The sequence below is a fragment of the Arachis hypogaea genome, chromosome 3 (genome assembly GCF_003086295.3).
Source record: "Arachis hypogaea cultivar Tifrunner chromosome 3, arahy.Tifrunner.gnm2.J5K5, whole genome shotgun sequence".
Classification (NCBI taxonomy): domain Eukaryota; kingdom Viridiplantae; phylum Streptophyta; class Magnoliopsida; order Fabales; family Fabaceae; genus Arachis; species Arachis hypogaea.
In genome coordinates, this window is record NC_092038.1 from 132,332,285 (window position 1) to 132,353,685 (window position 21,401).

At 29.3% G+C, this 21,401-nt stretch overlaps 1 protein-coding gene and 1 non-coding gene across 2 annotated transcripts; both read left to right on the forward strand.

The window, feature by feature from the left end:
• The first annotated feature begins 12,194 nt into the window (after positions 1 to 12,194).
• Positions 12,195 to 13,520, forward strand: LOC112782938 (uncharacterized). The gene is made up of 2 exons (XM_025825622.1): positions 12,195 to 12,308; positions 12,399 to 13,520. Exons 1-2 carry the CDS (start codon positions 12,195 to 12,197, stop codon positions 13,518 to 13,520), a joined length of 1,236 nt encoding a protein of 411 aa, XP_025681407.1.
• A 1,453-nt stretch (positions 13,521 to 14,973) lies between these two features.
• LOC112793597 (small nucleolar RNA U36a) lies at positions 14,974 to 15,064 on the forward strand. The gene has a single exon (XR_003198296.1). It is a non-coding gene; the product is annotated as a small nucleolar RNA U36a (small nucleolar RNA).
• Positions 15,065 to 21,401: the final 6,337 nt, after the last annotated feature.

Genomic DNA, 21,401 nt, shown 5'->3' on the forward strand with positions numbered 1-21,401 from the left:
TACAATATTAATACACCAAAAAATAAACTCAATTTTTAAACTTTTTTATTAATTAAAAAGAGAACTAAAACTTATATTATTTTTAATGAAAAATATTAAAGGACTAATATTTTAGGTTAATATTTTATTTTTATATTATTAAAATTTAGAATTATAATTTAAAATTTAATATAAAAATATCTTTAATTGATTAAATATTGACAAAAATAATTAATTTTATTACTCATATAGTATTCCTCATTTCTAATTTTATATATTACCTCTAATAACAAAACATTTTAAAGAGCACTAAAACGCACGCATTACGAAATAATTATCTATCAAATTTGTTTTAGAAAAAATATTTATTTTAATTTTTATCAATTAATAATTTATTATTATTATTAGAAAAAATTTCAAGAATCGGTATATTTTATTATCTTTAGCTAGCATTTTTATTTATTAATCTAATTTATTTAATTTAGTAATCTAACAATATACTTTTAGTCTATATTTTAAATATTATTAATAACAAACTGATCACCAACAACAATAAATATCACTGACCTTCTAATATTTATTTTATTATTATTATTATTTAATTACGATTAAAGTTATTAGATAAATAAAGTATGAAAATATCCTCTAAATATTTAGTCATTGAAAAAATATCTTCAAATGAATGGAAATAAAAAATGCTTTAAAAAAATAAGAAGACAACGAAAATGGTATGACATGAAACAAATTTGTCGTTATATTTATTTTATGTCGGACATTTTTATCACATATATATTTTAATATTTTAAAATTATTTTTGTTATTTTTACCTTTATTAATGTATTGTATTTGTTTTATTTTTATTATTTCTCTGCTGGAAAAAAAATCAGTAGGTATATATAGAACACAATGTCTCGTCACAAAATATATAGTACAAATTTTAAGTGATAATAATCTAATACATTGGCCAATTCTAATCTGTCAATGGAAAATGTTGTTTACGATTTAATTAAATAAAAGAAAATTATTATACTAGTTACTGATAATTCAATTGATAAGCTTTGTTCTATGATTATATTCGTTAATAACGATGCATGGTACGTAATTTCAATAAAACTATTTTTGAATAAATTATTATTTTTATTCATAAGTTTTAAAAAATTTTAAAAAGTAAATTATTATTTTTATTTATAAATATTCAAAAATGATAAATTTACTTATAAATAAAAATATTATTTAAAATTTTTTATTACACATAAATTATTTTTTATAAATAAATGTGTAATTTTAAATTTTATAAATAAAAATAGTAATTTAATTTCCTGTAATTTTTAAAGATATCATTATTGCTAGAGCGAAGACCAAAACAAAAGGACAAGCAAGCTCATGAGTTTAACTGGTCTAGTGGCTTTCCATTTACGTTCCTAGTACATGTTTGTCTGTAAATAACACGTTAGTTGTTCTTTTTTAATGGAAAATGAAAGTGATGACACTTCAATCACGTCAGGATTAGAGAATCACTCTCCCCTTCATCTTCCCTCCAAGCAATAATTGATGCAGCTTTATTAGTTGGCCTTACTCACTCCCTATTTGGTAAACCAACCGTATCCTTCTTCTAGGGGTGGTAAGACCATCCCAATCTATAGTACGATAGACCCGTCTCAGTGTAATTATCCGGTTCGATACGGGCGGATTTTAATAAAATAAATATTGTTTTGATAATATTAATTAAAATTAATTTTAGTATAAAATTATTAAATATAAATTAATTTTAACTTTTATAAATAAAATAAATTAAAAATAACATATGAAAATTTATTTATATACAATGGTATCGTTTGATTCATGTAGTTGACTTCACCTAGTAAAATAAGACTTTGTTATTATTGTTGTTGTATATAAAAATTATTTACATTTATATTAAATTTTAATAACATATAAAAATTTAACAACTTTGTAACTATTCTTTTTATAATAAAAATTAATATTTATTTATTAAATTAAAAATAACATATAAAATAATATATTTTAATACTCTTTTAAATACTCTTAATAAATTAATAAATTAACGTAGGGTGATATTTATAGTGAATTTTTTTAATAATTCATCAAAAATATTTATAATTATTATTTTTTAATTTATTATTGAATGTACATTTTATTGTATTCATTATGAGTATTCAATAAAGATTAGTAGATTATGAGTAAAATTAGGTGTTATAATATCTTAAGTTTTTAAAAATTAAATAGTTAAGTGATTTATAAATTATTATATTTGTTAAGATTTTATTTTTAAGAAAACTATTTTATCAAAACTAATTAAATAAAATTTTATGATTATTAAAGTTTAACTTAACTATATTTATTCTATTAACCTGAACTATTTCTTAAAAATTATTTTATTAGAAAAAATTAAATTAATTTTTATAATTATTATTATTATCATTTAAATTTGATTAAATTAAGGTTATTATATAATTTTTTTATAATAAAATATTTTACATAATTAATTTTATAATAACTAAAATTAAAATTAATTAAAATTTTTATATAATTTTTATTATAACAATATATTTTGAGAAAGGATAAAATTATTATTATTATTATTATTATTATTATTATTATTATTATTATTATTATTATTATTTTTTATTCGCTTTGATTAAAATAAAGTTTAGTTAATATTATTATTATCGAATTTAAAATTCGCCGATATGGGTAAGTATTGGTACTTTTTGGTGAGTCTAGTTTTGCTAATGTTTCATCGTATATCTTTTATTATTATATTACTAGTATTATTTATATTAGTAACTCATATATATTTATCCCTATATATATTATTACTTATGTTTTAATATATTCAACTTTTATAATTATCCATTTAAGATATTTATAACTTGAATCGTTGATTTAGTAGCCTTATATTGCGACGCCCAACCCCCCACATGTCATTTAACCAATAATTCTTCATTATTAATCATCAAAACAGCCATGCAAAGTTCATTTGAACGAGGAAAAGAAAATATAACCGAGAGAGAGAAAGGAAGAAACCATGAAAAATCCTGAACGCTCCGAGTTCGATTTCTTAATATCCGCAACTCCAATAAAAAATCTAATCTGATAAAAGTGTTCGTATCTTCCTCATTTACACATTGGCGTCACTTTTATTTGGTAGAAGTTGACGGTGACGTAACTCCTCTTCTCCTTGAGTTCGATCAATTGGAGTTTTAGGAGGCAATTACGATTTTTGACATTTTTTTCTTCAGCAGCTTGGTAAAAAAACTTCTCTAAAATTTTTGTTGTTTTGATTTCGTAAGGAGGTAGGATTTTAGTAAATTATCAATGAATAAATGTGCATTGAATAAGTGATTTGATATTGTGATTGATTGTTGATTGAATTTGACTGAATTTATATTGAATTTTTGTGATATATTGATATTTGTGATTAGTTTGGGGTTCGGTCAGTTTAAGTACAGTCAAGAACCGAATTATTTTGATGAATTCGGAGCTGGAATGTTTGTTGGTGATCAAGTAGAATTGGTGAGATTTGATGATGACATTGAGATTTAATAAGAAATGAATTGATGAATTGATGACATAATTTGAGATATAAAAATGGTTTGATTTTGGAAGCCGTTGGATTTTTAATTGGTTTGATTTTATAAATATTTTGATATTAGAAATGAGTTTTGATTTATTGAAAATGATTTGAAAGAGTTTGAGAAATGGTTTGGATGGGACTTAAGAAGGGTGGCAAAATTCGAGTTTTAGGAGAGATACTGTCAAAATTTTGTTATAAAATTTAAGACTTTGTTTGAAATGTTATTTAAAAAAAGATTGGATTTGAGAAATTGTATTATTTGATTTTTGATTTATTAAGAAAATAGTTATGTTTCGAGTTTAATTCATTTAAGAAAAGTATATGTTTTGAGTTCGATTTATTTAGAAAAGAATTATATTGCAATTTTAAATTATTTAAAAAAGGTATTATGTTTTAAGGTTGATTTAAATATGAAAATGGTTTATGTTTTAAATTTGACTTAAAAATTTCATTCGGAGGAGTTTTAGTGAACTTTAAAAGTAACTGAATTTTGATCGAATGATTTCGTTTTGCGACATCTTGAAAAAAGTTAAAGAATTAGTTTTAAGGATGAAACTAGGGTTGGTTTTGGTTTTGAAATTAGTTTAGAACTTTTAATTTGTATGATTTGATTTAAAAATTTTATTTGATTAATTCAATTTAAGAAAACAATGATTGTTAAGGATTTCTAATGAATTTAAGAAAATGTGATTGGTTATCGCTCTCCTAAAGTCTAGAGGTCTTGTTGAGGGGTTTAACTAATAAATGGTTTTCCTTTGTCTTTTGAAAGAATAATTGGTTTAAGTGAAATTATTTTAAAGGTTTTGGTGAATGTCACAAAGAGGTGATTTTGATTTTAAAAGAAAAAGAAAAAATAAATCGGCATGTGTAATTATGGAAAGATCACGAGAGAGTGACGATAGTATGGTTAAGGTGGCGAAGGATAAATGTTAATAAGTCGTGGGCTTTTTTGTGATTGTGCAGGGACACCCGTAAATATGGAATGGCTTCCAGGAGAAGGAGACACATGTTTCAGCTAAAAAGTCAACGCCTGCAAGTACTTCCAGAGGTCATGTTCAACATATTTCAACAGAAAAATCAGCGCCTGCAAGAAGTAGAAACTTGCAGAAGTTATGTCGCTGAAATGCCTTATCCGACTTGCGAGTTGGATTGTGTCGGGTGCAGGTCGAAACTGACAAATGAGCTCATTACCTGCGATAAGATTAGGCATGCATCATCCTTGTTTGCATAATTTGCATTTGGTTCGGTGTTGTGAATTGTTTGTGATTTTCATTGCTTGTTAATTTGAACTTCTATAACTGGTTATTATTCTGGCTCCCTGTGTCGGGCTGCGAATATCTGAACTGTGATAATATGAATTTAATTATCTACCCCCAATCCTACTAAGAACTCCCCAGTTCTTTCCCCCTATTTCTACCCCCTTTCAACTACAGGTGCAAAGGTTTAGTGTGGAGCTACAGGAGTATAGAAGATTATGTTTACGAGTTGAGTTGTTATAATTTATTTTTCCCTCGCCTTGTTAGTTAGAGTTTTATTCAGAGGGGTAGGTTATGTAATTGCTTTTGTATGTAATACTATAATGTATTATTAGTATTAAGTAGGTGAATATGTGCTGTTTGTTCTTGTTGGAAATTTTTAAAGTTTTTTTTGTGAATATATGAGTCGTCGTAATACCCCAGTTATCAGAGTGCGCCTTATTGGTATAATTTGAATTGGTGTAATTCGAATTAGTGAGGTATTCACGCGCATGCATAGTTTGATTCAGCCTCATTCGAATTAGTAGTATATTTCGTCTATGCATAATTCGAATTGCCCCCTTCGATTTACAAGTTCTCTAATAATTCGAATTGTACTACTTCGAATTAGTATTGGATTTTATAATTCGAATAGATCTCGTTCGAATTACATAAAAAAGTATTCTTGGTATATCCTTGTAACATTTTTCGTTTTGGTAGATATGCGTCATTTTGGTTTCACTTTGGTTTAAATATGCATTTTTTCCTATGATCTATACTTACAACCTCGGCTTTAGAATAATCCATCGAACATATATCGGACTAACGAGGAATCCTCAAAAAACTACAAATACCGATATTGCAGCACAACTAAAACAAATTCAAAAGCATAACGAGCATTTTGAAAAAAGACGACTATTGACTCTAAAAGCCGTTTCAGAAAACAACCTCACTCATCCATATAACAATGGGTGGAACCGATTCCACGGAACATGAGATATACCACTAAGATCTCAAAATAACAATCTCAAAAAAAATATATTCTAGCTTCAATTTTCTTATTATGAAGAAAGTTACTAACTTGAGCGTTGGAGTCTTTCTTATAAGTTTCCTGCCCGAGGTCAAGTTCTGAGGATAGTTCTTCCACTGGCTAAAGAAGCTTGCAGAACAGCGTGCAGCCGAGCTATTACTCGGAGGAATATCCTTGACAAAATAATATATATACAACAATAAGTCAATAACAACAAAGTCTTCTTCTATTAGGTGGGATTGGTTACATAAATTAAATGATATTGATCTTTATCATGTATTATGTAAATTTCGTTTGACTACCTGATGGATGGTCTTCCTAATTCTTCCTGTGTCTTTCACCATTTATCTATCTTCCATCTCATCCACCCTCTTGACTGGGTGCTCTATCGGTCTTTTTCTCACATGTTCAAATCATATGAGATGTGATTCTATCATCTTTTTCATAATATGTGCTACTCCAACTCTCTCTTATATATTCGTTCCTCATTCTATCCAATCGCATATGACTACTCATCCATCTCAACATCTTCATCTCTACTACACTTAACTTATGTTTGTGCTCTCCTTTGACCGTCTAATACTCTGTACCATAAAGTATAGCCGGTCTGATAGCAGTGTGATAGAATTTACCTTTAAGTTTTAAAGGTGTTTTTTTGTCACGTATAAAACTAGACGCACTTTGCCATTTTGACCAACCTACTTGGATCATATGATCTACATCTTGTTCAGTCTCTCCATTATTCTGTATGATGTACCCAAGATATAAATTTTTGTAGGATATTTTCTCCAATCTTCACCTCTGTATTAGGATTTTTCCTTCAGCATCGAACTTACATTCTATATATTTCGTATTGCTACGGCTTATGGTAGATCATACACTTCTAGAGCTTCTCTCCATAAATCCAACTTCTTATTTAGGTCTTCCCCTGACTCTATTATAAGGACAATATCACCGGTAAAAAACATGTAATATGACACAAGCTCTTGGATATGTTCTGTGAGTACTTCCAAGAATAATGTGAAAAGATATGGACTTAAGGATGATCACTGGTGTAATCCTACACCAACAGAAAATTCCTCTGTCACACCACCTTGAGTCATCACACTAGTTGTAGCCCATCATACATGTCTTTAATTGCACGAATATATGCGATCCTTACTCTCTTTCTTTTCAAAACCTTTTATAAGACCTTCTTTGGCACCCTATTGTATGCTTTTTCTAAATCAATAAGCATCATATTTAGATTCTTTTTATTACTACGATACCTCTCTATCATCCTTCTTAACAGGTTTGTAGCTTCAGTGGTGGATCTGTCTGACATAAAACCAAATTGGTTCTTTATTACTTGTGTCTCTTATCTCAGCCTCTGTTCTATCACCCTTTTCCATAACTGCATGGTATGACTCATGAGCTTGATCCCTATATAGCTTCTGCAACTCTGTATATCCCCCTTATTCTTGTAGATAGGTATCAAGATGCTATTTCTCTTTTCATCTGACATCTTCTTTGACCTTAAAATCTCATTAAAAGATTTGGTTAACCAACTGATACCTTTCTCTCCAAGTCCCTTCCAAACTTCAATCAGAATATTACCGCTTTAGAGCCTCTTTTACCTTAAAGTCTCGAACAATTATAAGAGACAGAGTCATTTTTTTTTCAATCTTCACACTGCTGGTCAATCTTTTTTTTCTTGTAGCCTCATTGTTCTGACGCCTCACCTCTTTCTTCTTCTGTACCACAACCTTATCTGTCGCCTCCCTTTCTTCTTTGCAAACTCACGTCCACTGCCCAGTCTCATCCTCTGCCCTAACTGCTGTCTATTCGTTAGCGTCACCTCCTCCCCTAGCAACCTAGCCTAGTTGCTTTTTCCTTATTGCTTCATTGATTTACGTAGCCTAATCTTCTGCAATCCTCCCCCATCCGCCAATTGCCGACGTCATTTCCTCCCTAGCAATATCTCCGCATTACAAGAAAAAGTAATATTTGTATTAAAAAAATTGTTACAAAAAATTGAAATTTTGAAATAAAAAAATTTATAACAAAAAAAAGAGCTGTTGCAGTATGTCTCGTTACAAAAAAATTTTGTAAAAAAAATAAAACTGTTACATTTTAAAGTGATATTTTGTAACAATTTTTTTGATACAAAAATCAAAATTTGTTACAAGAGTGATAACAAATTTTTATCTTCAAAATATTTTTTGTTACAATATTTTTTCTATCATAAAATTTTGTTACAAAATATAACTTAATTTTGTAACAATTTATTTTTTTAGTTACAAAAGCACAATATTTATTTTGTAACAATTTTTTTTTAAACAAGTTACATACATAATTTATCAAATTATTTTTTAATTATTTAATATATTAACTACTTTACTGAGCAAGTCAACATTTATATAATATGTAAAAATATAGATAATTAAAACATGTTTCATTTAACTAACATTTTTTTAAAACAAAATAATATTAATGTCTACATTGATTAGTTCTACAAGTTATATTTCTTACACAAGTCCAACCAAAAATTAAAAGTCTAACATAGATTAATATTCTTGAGTCCTTTAGGTAGCATGTTATCACCATTTTAGCACTCTTGTAAATTAAAAAAAAAACGAAACAAAAAATTAGAAACAATATATAACACCAATTATAATTTTTTTCATTAACTTTTATTCAAAGTTTTTAGAAAAATTTTGGCAGAATCTCCCCTAAAACTTGGATATTTTCACCGTCTATAGTTCCATCAATAACAACCAATTCATTACTTATTTATTAGCCAATACAAAACCAAATTTATCAAACCAAATAATAGAACATTTGTCATTTATCAACCATGACACAAGTAAAATATAATAAATAGATCCATATACAATTAAACTATACTAATAATATATGAATCATCTATGAATATGTATTAAAATCATAAGCAATTTTAGGAGTACCTTTAATTGTCTATTTTCTTTCATTGTCAAAGCGCGCTATGAAAGAGTTCATAACAGCTTGTTGAGCTTCCAATTGAACTTTCACTCGAGCTAATTCTTCCTCTTGCCGTGTTCATTGCTCTTCAATTTTTTTTCGAGCACATCTACTACACAAGCAAAATTCAACTAAAAAATTCAATAAATAAATTCAGTTCATTGTATCTACCAAACAAGTTAATGTATCCTCTAATTTGACAACTTTCATTAAAGTTATCACATACTTAAATGATTCAGTTAGATTATTTACATGAACAAATACAATAATTGCAGTAAAATTCAACAATCTAATCAAAACTCAATAAACTAATTGATAAACCAGAACATCATTTCAATACCAAACTAATCACAATTTTACAACCTCAAACTGAGCTTATTTCTATCAATTAATCACACAAAATATTTATAAATTATTTGCAGTTACTAAATTTCATTGGCATTTATAAGTTAAATCAATTAATTTTAAAATAAATCCCCTACCTCAGAGTGTCAAACTAGTAGGAATTAATTGCAACAAACCCCTTTTTCTTAATCCGTAGTAACAGTAGCAACATTTTTTATCACTTTCAAGCAGTAGCAGCGGCACCGGAGCAGGGAAGAGGCAGGGAAGAGGCAAGGCAGCTCGGACCAACGACTCCAGCAACCTCCTCTTGCGAGTTCTGTCCCTTTTTCCACCGTTATTTTGTATCTCAGTGAACCATTAGTAGCAAAGGTCTCGATTGATACTAGCGGTGAGTTCCAACAGTTGAGAATTGAATAAAGTTGCAGCAGCAAGAAAGACGATCATGACAGTAGTAGCAACCCCCTTTCTGCAATGACAGCAACAGAAGTTTCGCTAGCGGTGAGTGTGGCTCGACGGTGGTGCCGTGGATGACTCCCTTCCTTTCCCGTCTTGCTATCCTCCTCTGCTCAGATCAGTGTCGACGGCGGTGAGGGGAACTTTGAAGCATCGGCGCATCGCGTGTGACGGCGACAACAGCAGCTTGAACGGCGACGGCGGCAAGCTCCACAAACAGTGAGGGTTCGAGCTTGATGGAAGGCAGAATGGTAACGACAAGGCACGAACGGCGGCGATTCTGAGCAGCAATCCCTCCTTCGCGAGTTTTTCATCTCTGCACGAGCTTTCTCTTCTCGACAGCACAGCGATGACTCTCTCCTCTGGGCTCAACAGTTCGGCGGCGACAGAACGGGCTGAGCGCGGCGGTAACAAGTCGGCGACGCTCTTCTCTTCTCCTCCCTCATTGATCTCTGCGTGGGTGTGTTTGTTGTGAAGTGTGTGTGTTACGTCGAAGGGGGTTTATGTGGCTGAAGTAGCTGGGTTAGGGAAAATTAGGAGTTTTTTTTGTTTAATTTGAAAATTTTGGGATTTAGAGTTAGAAATTAAAGATTTTATAAAGGAATAAAGATAAATATGATAAAATTGGAGGATAGAATAATTTTAAAATTAAATATACTCTATTAAAAATATTTAAGAACATTATCTATCAACATATTGCTAAGTTTAATTAATTATTTTTAATTTAAATTATAAAATAAAAATATAAAATAACCAATTATAATAAAATTTACAAAAATATTAATTACCTTAACTCTAAATATTCATAAAATTAATTTAATTACTTTAGATTAATTTCTAAAAATAAATAATTTAAATTAATAAAACAAACCATAATTTATTCATAATAAAAAGGGTAAAAAACGTAAATAAGCCAAGGGAGCTGAGAAATTACGCAAATCCGCCAAACTGAAAATTGCTTCACGAATGAGCCAAAGCACATTTTTATGTAGTTCGAACCAAGTTGGTTTGAACTCACTTTCCATGTAATTCAAACCAAATAGGTTCGAATTACACATTGTAACCCATATCAACATAATTCGAACCAATTTGGTTCGAACTCTAACTCCATAATTCCAACCAATTAGGTTCGAATTACACACATCAAATAATTCGAACCAGCTTGGTTCGATTTACACAGACCATATTTCGTACTAGGCTGGTTCGAATTAGTGAGGACCAGACCTGTATATATATGGTGTGAACGTGAGTTGCTATCATTAGAGGGTAGGTAAGATGGCTAGTGAGAAAAGTTTCGTAGTGTTGGTTCACCACAGAGGATCCATTAAGAGGAAAACTCGTTCCGGTGTGAAGTTCACTGATAAGGATCCTCTCTGTATTATCGTCAGGCCTACGACGAGGTATGAGGACCTTGTTAGCTCTGTACTGCTAAAACTTGGTCTAGAAGGTGTGAAACGGGTTAAGAAGTTTTTTTATCGAATTCCAATCACGGTGCTCCAAGAAACCATGAAGTACGATTGTTTCACAATCGGGAGTGATGAGGACTTGCATGTCATGTTTTGTTGTCGCCAGCAGTTTCCAGAGGTGAGGACACCAGAACTATTGGCAAAGTTGGTTGACGCGGTGTCCAGCTCGGGGGTTCGAACTGGAATACCACCACTTTAGCCACGGTAGCCGGTTCTAGCTCCAGACCATCCGTTGCATCTTCCTCCGTCCCTGCGTACGAGCCACCCGTCCAACCTGTTTCCTCCCCTTCGTTCGCTGTTGATCTCAACGGCAGTGTAGGCAACGAGGTCGGAGAAGGGGAATATCTGCAGACCTCTTTACAGTGTGCTGTACCGGCTGCGGTTGGAGATGGATTCTTGGATGATCCAGAGGACGATGATGTCGAGCCGGATATGATTGCTGATGACAGTGGCGATGATGTTGGAGCAAGTGAGCCTGCTGGGGCGGGCGGTGGTTCTAGCTCTGGCACGCAGCAGTACCCTCCACATTTTTCCTCTTTGGACTTGAATGCCATGAGGCATGAGGGGTTCCTGGGCAGCCGGCTGGATTTGGCGCTAGAGATGCTGAAGGGTCTGCAGGTCTGACAGAGTTTCAGGTTGGTCAGCAATTTCCAGATAAAGAAGAGGCCCTCTTAAGTGTCAATACTTACAGCATCCGTCGAGGGGTACAGTACAAGGTCGTGGAGTCTGACTATCACCGGTATGTGGGCAAGTGTTCTGAGTTCGGCAATAGGTGCACATGGTTGATTCGGCTTAGTCTCTGACAGCGAAAGGGAGTTTGGGAGGTCAAACGTTACAACAGACCGCATACTTGTCTCGCCACCTCCATTTTCAGCGACCACAGGAGTTTGGATTACCATGTGATATCGGCATTCATTATGCTAATGGTTAGGGCTGATGCATCCGTCAGCATCAAGGTGCTCCTAAATGCCACCGCCACACACTTTGGGTTTAGGCCGACTTACAAGAGGGTCTGGTTGGCGAAGCAGAAGGCTGTTGCCCTCATCTATGGTGACTAGGATGAGTCGTACAACGAGCTCCCAAGGTGGGTGTTAGGAGTCCAGTTGACGATGGCTGGTACTGTTGCAGTCCTAAGGACGAGCCCTGTTCGTATCGGTGGACAGTTGGACGAGTCTCGAGCTTATTTTCACAGACTATTCTGGACATTTCCACCGTGTATCGAGGCATTCCATCATTGCAAGCCCCTAATTAGTATTGACGGCACCCATTTGTATGGCAAGTATGGGGGAACGTTGCTTGTCGCGATTGCACAGGACGGGAACTCCAACATACTCCGTGTTGCATTCGCATTAGTCGAGGGTGAGAATGCTGAGTCGTGGTTCTTCTTTCTCTCCCACCTGCGTCAGCATGTGACACCGCAGCCGGGTCTGCTGGTTATCTCGGACAGGCATAACGGCATCAAGGCCGCGCTTGAGGCTCCTGACGGAGGCTGGTTACCTCCGTCTGCATACCGGGCATTCTGCATTCGACATGTTGCGGCAAATTTTGCCCTCACCTTCAAGGGCAAAGACGCAAGGAGGCTACTTGTGAATGCGGCGTACGCTAAGACTGAGGTCGAGTTCCATTACTGGTTTGATATTCTTAGGTCCGAAGACCCGGCGATGTGTGACTGGGCGAACCGGATTGAGTATTTGTTGTGGACACAGCATTGTGATAAGGGGCGTAGATTCGGACACATGACGACGAATATATCTGAGTGTGTGAACTCGATCCTCAAGAGTGTCAGAAACCTTCCTGTGTGCTCGCTAGTGAAGGCAACATACGGAAGGTTGGCCGAATTATTTGTTCGCAAAGGGAGAGAGGCTGAGGCGCAGATGGGAACCGGACAACAGTTTAGTCAGCACTTGGTGAAGTGTATAGAGGCCAACTTGAAGACGGCTAGGTGCTTCACGGTTACTGTGTACGACAGGGATAACTCCGAGTTCACCGTCGCAGAGACAACTCTGACTGGTTCTTTCTCACTGGGTAGTTACAGAGTCTCGCTTGCATCTCAGACATGTGACTGCGGATACTTCCAGACACTTCATTTCCCGTGTCCCCACGCACTGGCATGCTGTGCCTACTCACGGCTTACATGGGAGCCTTACGTCCACCAGGTGTATCGTCTTAGTTCGGTCTTCAGTGTGTATCAGATGGGTTTCACACCTCCCATTCCGGAGGGTTTCTGGCCACCATATGACAGGCCGACTGTCATCCTTGACCCCAATAAGAGGCGTGCAAGAGAGGGTCGTTCGAGGTCCACTCGGATACGGACCAATATGGACGAGGCAGATCCAAACCGGCCAAAGAGATGTGGGCTTTGTTGGCAGCCCGGCCACACACGTCGGAGTTGCCCACAACTCGGAGGAGCAGAGCACACACGGGGACATGATTAGGTGTATTTGTGGCTTTGGTACTTTTGTTGTTTCAATTTCGCGTTTAGATTCCACTATTATCGGTTTTCTTACTTGTAGTTGGTGACTGATAGAATTTGTTAACGTTAGTGCGATGTACTTTGAATGGGATTTTAGTTAATGAATATGTTCTATCTGCACAGTTTTAAACAAAATGTATGTCTAATGCACACCGGAACAAATAACTGTACGAGTTTTTTTTAAGACATGATGCGAAAACTATGTTCGTAACTTAAATTGCTGTGTGGAACGAATTCTTAGTAATTCGAACCAATTTAGTTCGAATTACTTGGTGACTATTTCTTCATTGTAATTCGAACCTAATTGGTTGGAATTATGGAGTTAAAGTTCGAACCAAATTGGTTCGAATTATGTTGATATGAGTTACAATGTGTAATTCGAACCTATTTGGTTCGAATTAAATGGAAAGCATGGTTCGAACTACATAGAAACGTGTTTTGGCTCATTCGTGAAGCAATTTTCAGTTTGGCGGATTTGCGTAATTTCTCAACTCCCTTGGCTTATTTACGTTTTTTACCCTAATAAAAATTACTTAAATTCAATTATATAATTCTTTTATTATTGAATTTTAATCTCTATCATGCAAAATATTAAATTATAATAAAATTACATAAGAATCTTGATTAATATAAAAATTAGCCGAACAGATGTTTTGCGACAAAAATTCTTGTATTTTGTGACAAACAAATAACTTACTACAAACAATATTGAATTTTGTGACAAATTAACTTTTTGTTACAAAATAATTAGAGTTTTTGAAACAAATGAATATTTTGTTACAAAATATTTTAAACTTTTACAACAATTTCGTCTTTTCTTGCAAAATATTATAAAATTTTGCAACAAAATACCGATTCGTTACAAAAACCAATATAATTTATAACAAAAAAATTAAGTCGTTACAAAATAACAAAATATTTTGTAACAAATTATATTATTGTTATAAAATATTATTATTATATAACAATTACTATTTTTTGTAATAATTTTAAATTTGTTATAAAATTTTTGTTACAAATATTTTATTATCTTATAGTGTCTGATCTGACCCCTATCCACACACACCTCCTCCTCTCCATTCTTTATCTCGCGGCTCTTTCTTCTCACTCTCTCCATCGGAACCTCGCGGCTCATCCTCCTGTGCTCCTCTTCCTCTGTGTCAAAGTATCAGTAAGTTTTTTTTATGAAATTGTTTTTTCTTTTTAATTTAATTTGCCTCACTGGACCTTTAGCTTGCTTTTGAATTGTTGAAATAAAAATTGAGCTAGTCATAGAAGCACAGATTAGAATTCGACGAAATTTTTCACATAAAATTTAGCTTTTTCAATGATTTTGCCTTTAAAAATATTCGCGATACTTTGATTTTGACTTCAAATTTTGATCTTTTTTATAATTTATTTTGTCTTTCAATTGTTGGTAATGATTACGTTTAATTAGTGCTTCTGAGTTTTTTTTCAATGAAGCATAAATAGAAAAGTATTGATTGAATTTCTTGATATAAGCTATATTTAAAAGTGACTAACATAAATAAATTTAAGAGTTCAAATCCATCTTATTTGATATATTTATGATTTGGTGTAACGATGTAACTTCTTGAAAGTTAATTTTGTTTGTTGGATTAAAAGTTACATTTAAAAATTGGCAGGACGAATATGTGTATAAATAGATTAAAATGCAAGATTTTAAAATCTGATAATGATGGAGCGAGATGTATAAAAGTCAAAGTAGGACAAATGAGATTGAATGAGACAAAAATTTATTACTATTCATCCCAAGATGAATATCTGCAAAAACAGATTAGGATGCAATATTTTAAAATTCACGAATAATAATGGAGCGAGATATATAAAAATTAAAGTAGAACGAATAAGATTGAGTAAGACAAAAATTTATTCCTACCCATCCCATTATCTTTTCTATCTTCTTTCTAATCAAATTCACATAAAAATAAAATAAAATAAAATTCCCATACCAATAACATCATTGTCACATGCGTTCATTATCATCATTAAACAATACAAAATGATAAAAGAAATTTATTCATCCTGTTAAATATTTTTTTATTTTTAAATAAATTTATTTTTAATATTTATTGTTTAGTTTTTAACTTTTATTTCGTGTATATATGATATAATTTTTTCTTATTATTGAAAGAGCCGTCCTATAATTAAGTCATATATATTCCTAAATGGTATTTAAATTTAAACTGATCTAAATTAAATCATTTAACCAATTCAATCCAAATAAAAAACTGATAAACCGTATTAATTTGAATTTGATTGGGTTCTATTTTTTGCAAATTGTTGGATTGAATCGAATTTCTAATATACTTTTTGTAATCGATCCAATTCAATCCAAACCGCACGTAATGTGCTATAATGTTATTATTTTATTACTATATTTATAATTATACTTATACTATATTTAATTTGTTATATATTTTTATATTATTCATGTATTATTATTATTATTTAATAAATATTTTATATTCAAAATGTTATTTTTTTTATTATTTTAACTAACTTATACTTTTATTTCTATTGTTATGTTATTGTTGATTTTTAAAATGTTGTTGAGACTTGTTATATTATGGTTGGTTATTTAAAATTTAATGTTGAGACTTGTTATATATATTTAATTTTTTTAATTTATATAACTGCAAATTCAATCAAATCCAATCCAAACCGCTTGAAATTGAATCGGATTAGATTTGATTTTTTTAAATCATTCAATCTAAACTGTACCACAAATAAAATTAATATTCAAATCAAATAAATTTTTTACTCAAAATCCATCCAAACTTACCGCAAATGCTCTTAATATCCAGGGGTGGAGCTTTTCATGGACAATGGGGTCATCACCCCCCAAATATTTTATATAAAAATGAGTAATGCTTTTTCAAATATAATATTTAGCTTTGATAATTAATTTTTGGCAACAATTTAGTTTAATGTTATTTTAAGTTTTATTAGTTTTTTAAGTTAATTTTTTTAGATACAAAATTAAGATATTCAATAAATATTGGTGTTATAATATATGAAAATTAATTTTTTTATAATTTAAATATTAATGTTTGAGTTAATTTTAATTTAACTTTCTTAAATTAATGTTATCTTTCATTTAGATCTTAATTAATTTAAAATACTAAAATACTAAAATATTTACTGTCTCTTTAAATAATAATAACTTTAATTTATTTACTGTCTTTTTTTTCTTTTATATTTTGTTTAGCAAAGATAATATATGGATTAGGATGGAGTTAAAAAATACTCTATACGATGCATGTTTGGCACTGATAAATTCATATGAAATAGAAGAGAAGAAAACAAAAAGCTAAAAAATACTTAGTTGAATGGTGTAAACAGATTCATTGAAGCCAAGTGTCCGTGGGTTCTCATGTCTCATCTCATTTTTCGAAGTTCAAACACATTTTAAATGTATGATTTTTAATTATATTTGTTTTTTCCCTCTTCAATAAATACTACAATCTCTTCCTATTTTTGCTATAGGCTTGTCTTTTATTTAAAAAAATACACAAAAAATATAAAAAGAAAAATCAAAGAAATTAAAGCTGTTATTATATTTTAAAAAAATAAATACTCTTTTAATTAAATATCTATGTAATTCTTATCTAGATATATAAATTGTATTTTAATATATTGAGTGGTAAATATAAAAAACTATATAATAGATAAGTTAAAATAACGAATAGTGAGATATCTATCTATTTTATTTATTCTATTATATAAAAATTAAATTTTTACACTTAATGATAAAGTTGACATGGCATGTTTCTTAGAATGTTTCCTAATTTATTTCTTTTAACTCATTAAATACAATTCATTACAGTGGATTAATTATATCAACTAATTGAGATATTTAAGTATCACAATTTAATATTATGTATATCAATTAATTAAATATAATTGTTAGAGTATAATTAGGATCAATTAGATCAATTAGCATTATTTAACATATCTAAATATTTATTATAGGATATTACGTCTTTATTATTTCGATTCTCTTAGCACCTATAAATACCCTTCTATATTGTATCATTTTACACAACTTGAATATACACAAACATTTTCTCTACTGCTCTCTCTTACCCTTTCTAATAATAATAAGTACAGTTTAATTTAGTTAGAAGTTCATTATTTTATAGTCTTCTATAAAATAATCTTTTTATCGCTTTGGATATTTTAACTCTTTTTTATTTTTTTTCTCTTTATATGTAATTTTGTTGTGCATTAACTTTATTTATTTAATTATTTAATAATGAAATATACTCAAGTTAATTCTATCATATAATAGTTTATTTTCTCCTATGTATTTTGATTTGTATAGTTACTATTGATCTTACTGTTTTCGATCTTGCTGTTTTTGTTTTCTTGAATTGTTCTTTATTTTTTTATGACTTGATAATTTAAAAAGAAAAAGCAAAGAACAGAAAAAAGATGGCCAAAGACGAAGGTTAGAAGCCTAAAGCAGCAACATCATTCCTCTGCATTATTATTAATAATATGAACTTTATTTTTTCTTTTCTAACATTCTTTAATACAAGTTTCGTTTCTTTTTATTAATTATTATTAATACTTTTATTCTTTTCTTCTCTAATTATAAATCTCCTTATAATAATTTTTTGATCGGATATTTTTTTGGTCTAATAAATTTTTCCTCTATTTTTTGTCAAAAATAATTTATATTAGAAAAAAAGATAAAAGTAAATTTTAAGATTCAAATTTAAATAAGATGTGCAAAGAATAACTATTGAATTCATTTGGTCGATTTAAACACTTTATATTATCGTCATTAAAAATTTCAAATACTATTATAAAATTCTAGATATTTTTATTTTGTTGTTCTTAAATTATATATTAACCCGTGTATTTGAAGAGTTTCATCTTTTTGAAAATAAAGTGTGGCATTATATACTTTTTAGATACAATAAATGAATAATAAGGTTAAATTGAGTAACAAAATTGATTATAAATAAGATACAAATTTTTAGAATTTTTAGCATAATTAACAAATTTTTAGTTTCAAAATAATTGTTTACTCTATTTTTTATCTTTTATTTGATTTTTTATAATTTTTTCTTGATTTTTTTAATTAATTATGATTGTAATAACTCATCATAAATTTGTGTTTTGTAAAAAAAATTATCAATCATAAAACACAGAAGACTTAACCAAAAAATTTAAAAAATATTGATTAATCACAAAATAAAAAAATTATGAATGGTGATTTAATTATGTTGTAAAATACGAATTGGAACTATTTAAAATTAGTTTTTTACCATTAATATTAACTTCAATCATAATAAGGTAAAAAATAAAAATTATATTTAATAATTTAATTTTATTATTTATACTACCAAAATTATTTTTTAATGTATTATATCCTATTTATTTTTATTCATTGATAATCTTTAGTTTTCTATTTTCAATAAAAATTTGAATTGATTAAATAAATTATTTTTCAATTAGTAATATAATTATTGTGATATTTACTTTATTCAGTAATATTTTTTTAATTTATTTAATCTGATTAATCATCTCTTTCTTATTTTATGCTAATTTAATTAATTAAAATTAATAAATTTTAGTTATTTTAATTCTTGCAACTTTTTATTATAATAATATATTTCTATTAATGTATTAATATAATTTTAATATTTATATCTCACTAATAATAATAATATATAATATGTCTAATTGTAAAAAATTTATCATTTTTTATACGATTAGATTAGACATATTTATATTCAATTTATTTGATTATTTAATTAAAATTAATTATATTAAAAGATTATATTAATATTATGGTAGACTAATTATATTATTATTCATTAATTATATTAAGATATTAAAATTATGATAGATTATTATTATTTTATTATTTTTTATTTTTTGATATTAATTCAGATGTTTAGCTTCTTTTTATTATCATTTTTTATTCTCTTATTCTATGTGTTTATTCCCATAAATCTTGCTAAATTAAATAAAGTACTGTATATCTTTTTTTAATATTCTTTTATATACCCATAAAATTTATTAAATTATTTCTCTTCCATCTAATAATTTTGTTTCTCTTCTATTTATATTTCTTTACTTCAATATTTTATTAGTTCTTATTTTTCTAAATTTTATTTTAATTTATGTATTTGTTCTTACTATACCCAATTTTTTTATTTATGTGTAATATATATTCTTATATATGTTATAGAAATATGATTTGATTCCATTAACTTACCAAATTTTTTTGAAAAATCTAAACTAAAGCACAAAAATATATTTATAGATATTTTACTTTAATGTTTTAACTAAAAAATATAATTTTTTTTGTCATATTATTTGGAATTCAAAGTTAAATATGAATATTAATTTTTGAAATAGAATAAATATATTTTAAATTTTTTGCATCTAAAAATAATATTCTATCAATGTTAGAATTATTTAGATGGATAAGTAATAGTGAATATAAAATTATTTATGATGGATAGAAATAAGTACATCTTTTTATTGAAAATACGAATTTAAAATTATTATATTCAATTCTCAATAGTCAACCTCTCATTTAACCATTGTATTTTTAAAAGATTTTTGAAAAAATAAAATAGTTTTAGGTGTATAAATTTTGTAAAAATTTAATTAATTTAAGATATTTATTATCGTTGATTAAAAAAATAAATTGAAATGACAATTTAATATTTTTATACTCTTAAAATATTATTTATTTATTTTTCATGCATTCTTTATCATCCAATGATCACATTAATATAATTTAAGTCAATAAAATTATTTATTATCATTTGATTGAATAAAATTTTTATTTTAGCTGAAAATTTTAGGGTTTCTCAACATCAAGATCATCCATGTTAAATCATTAAAAAATATAACTAAGAGCGCGGAAACGTCTCTTCATTCGAGAGTATGATTGAGATCAGAGAGCTTGGCTCTTGTGGTTCTTTGATCTTCGTCAACCAAAATCTTCTGTATTTTTTATAGGACTGAATCACAATTTTACTGTGGGAAAAGAGCTATGAAGGCAAGTTTGATGTGTTGGAGACCAAAATTTTAAAGTCATTATTTATATATATTTGAGTGTGACACTCATTAAACCCTAAAACTCAAATAAAATAGTATCTGTGATTTTAATCTTATTTATCCAAATCAAAAGTAATAATGACTTATTTAATTTAACATTTATGACAATAAATGAGATTACCGTTATATAAGTCATTTAATGTGAAATTACTTAATTTACGATTATAATTAATATATGTATTATGCATAAATATATTAAGAAACAATAATTTTCTATACAAAAGAACTATTTATATTTTATTTTGAGACAAATATAATATAATAAGTGGTATATATGTATATAAGTATTACTTTTTAAAAAAAATTGTAGGGGCAAATGCCCCCCCTATATTAAATGTGGATCCGTCTCTGGCTGTGAAGGAAGATGGGAGTTGTGAATAGGTAAGCGGCGATGGACTCAACAACAACATGACAGGAACTATGCGGTTTTTTTGTGAAGAAGTCGAGAAGAAGAAGATTTTAGGTGAGGACGATTGAGTTTATCTTGCATGGCTATAAAGTATAAACCGAAGCTATGAATCATGTGTGATGTGAGGCAAATTCTAATTCCTAAAAAGTGTTTATATGTATATATTCGGGACGGGTATACTCTAAACCCGTCCATACCCTGTCTTGAGCAAAATCTGCCCCGACTCGGGTCAAGTTATTACCCTTTTCATCCGCGTATGGATGGATCGGGTACCTGCGTATTCGAAAACTCCTGCCAAGTCTAACTACGCATTGATACCCTATT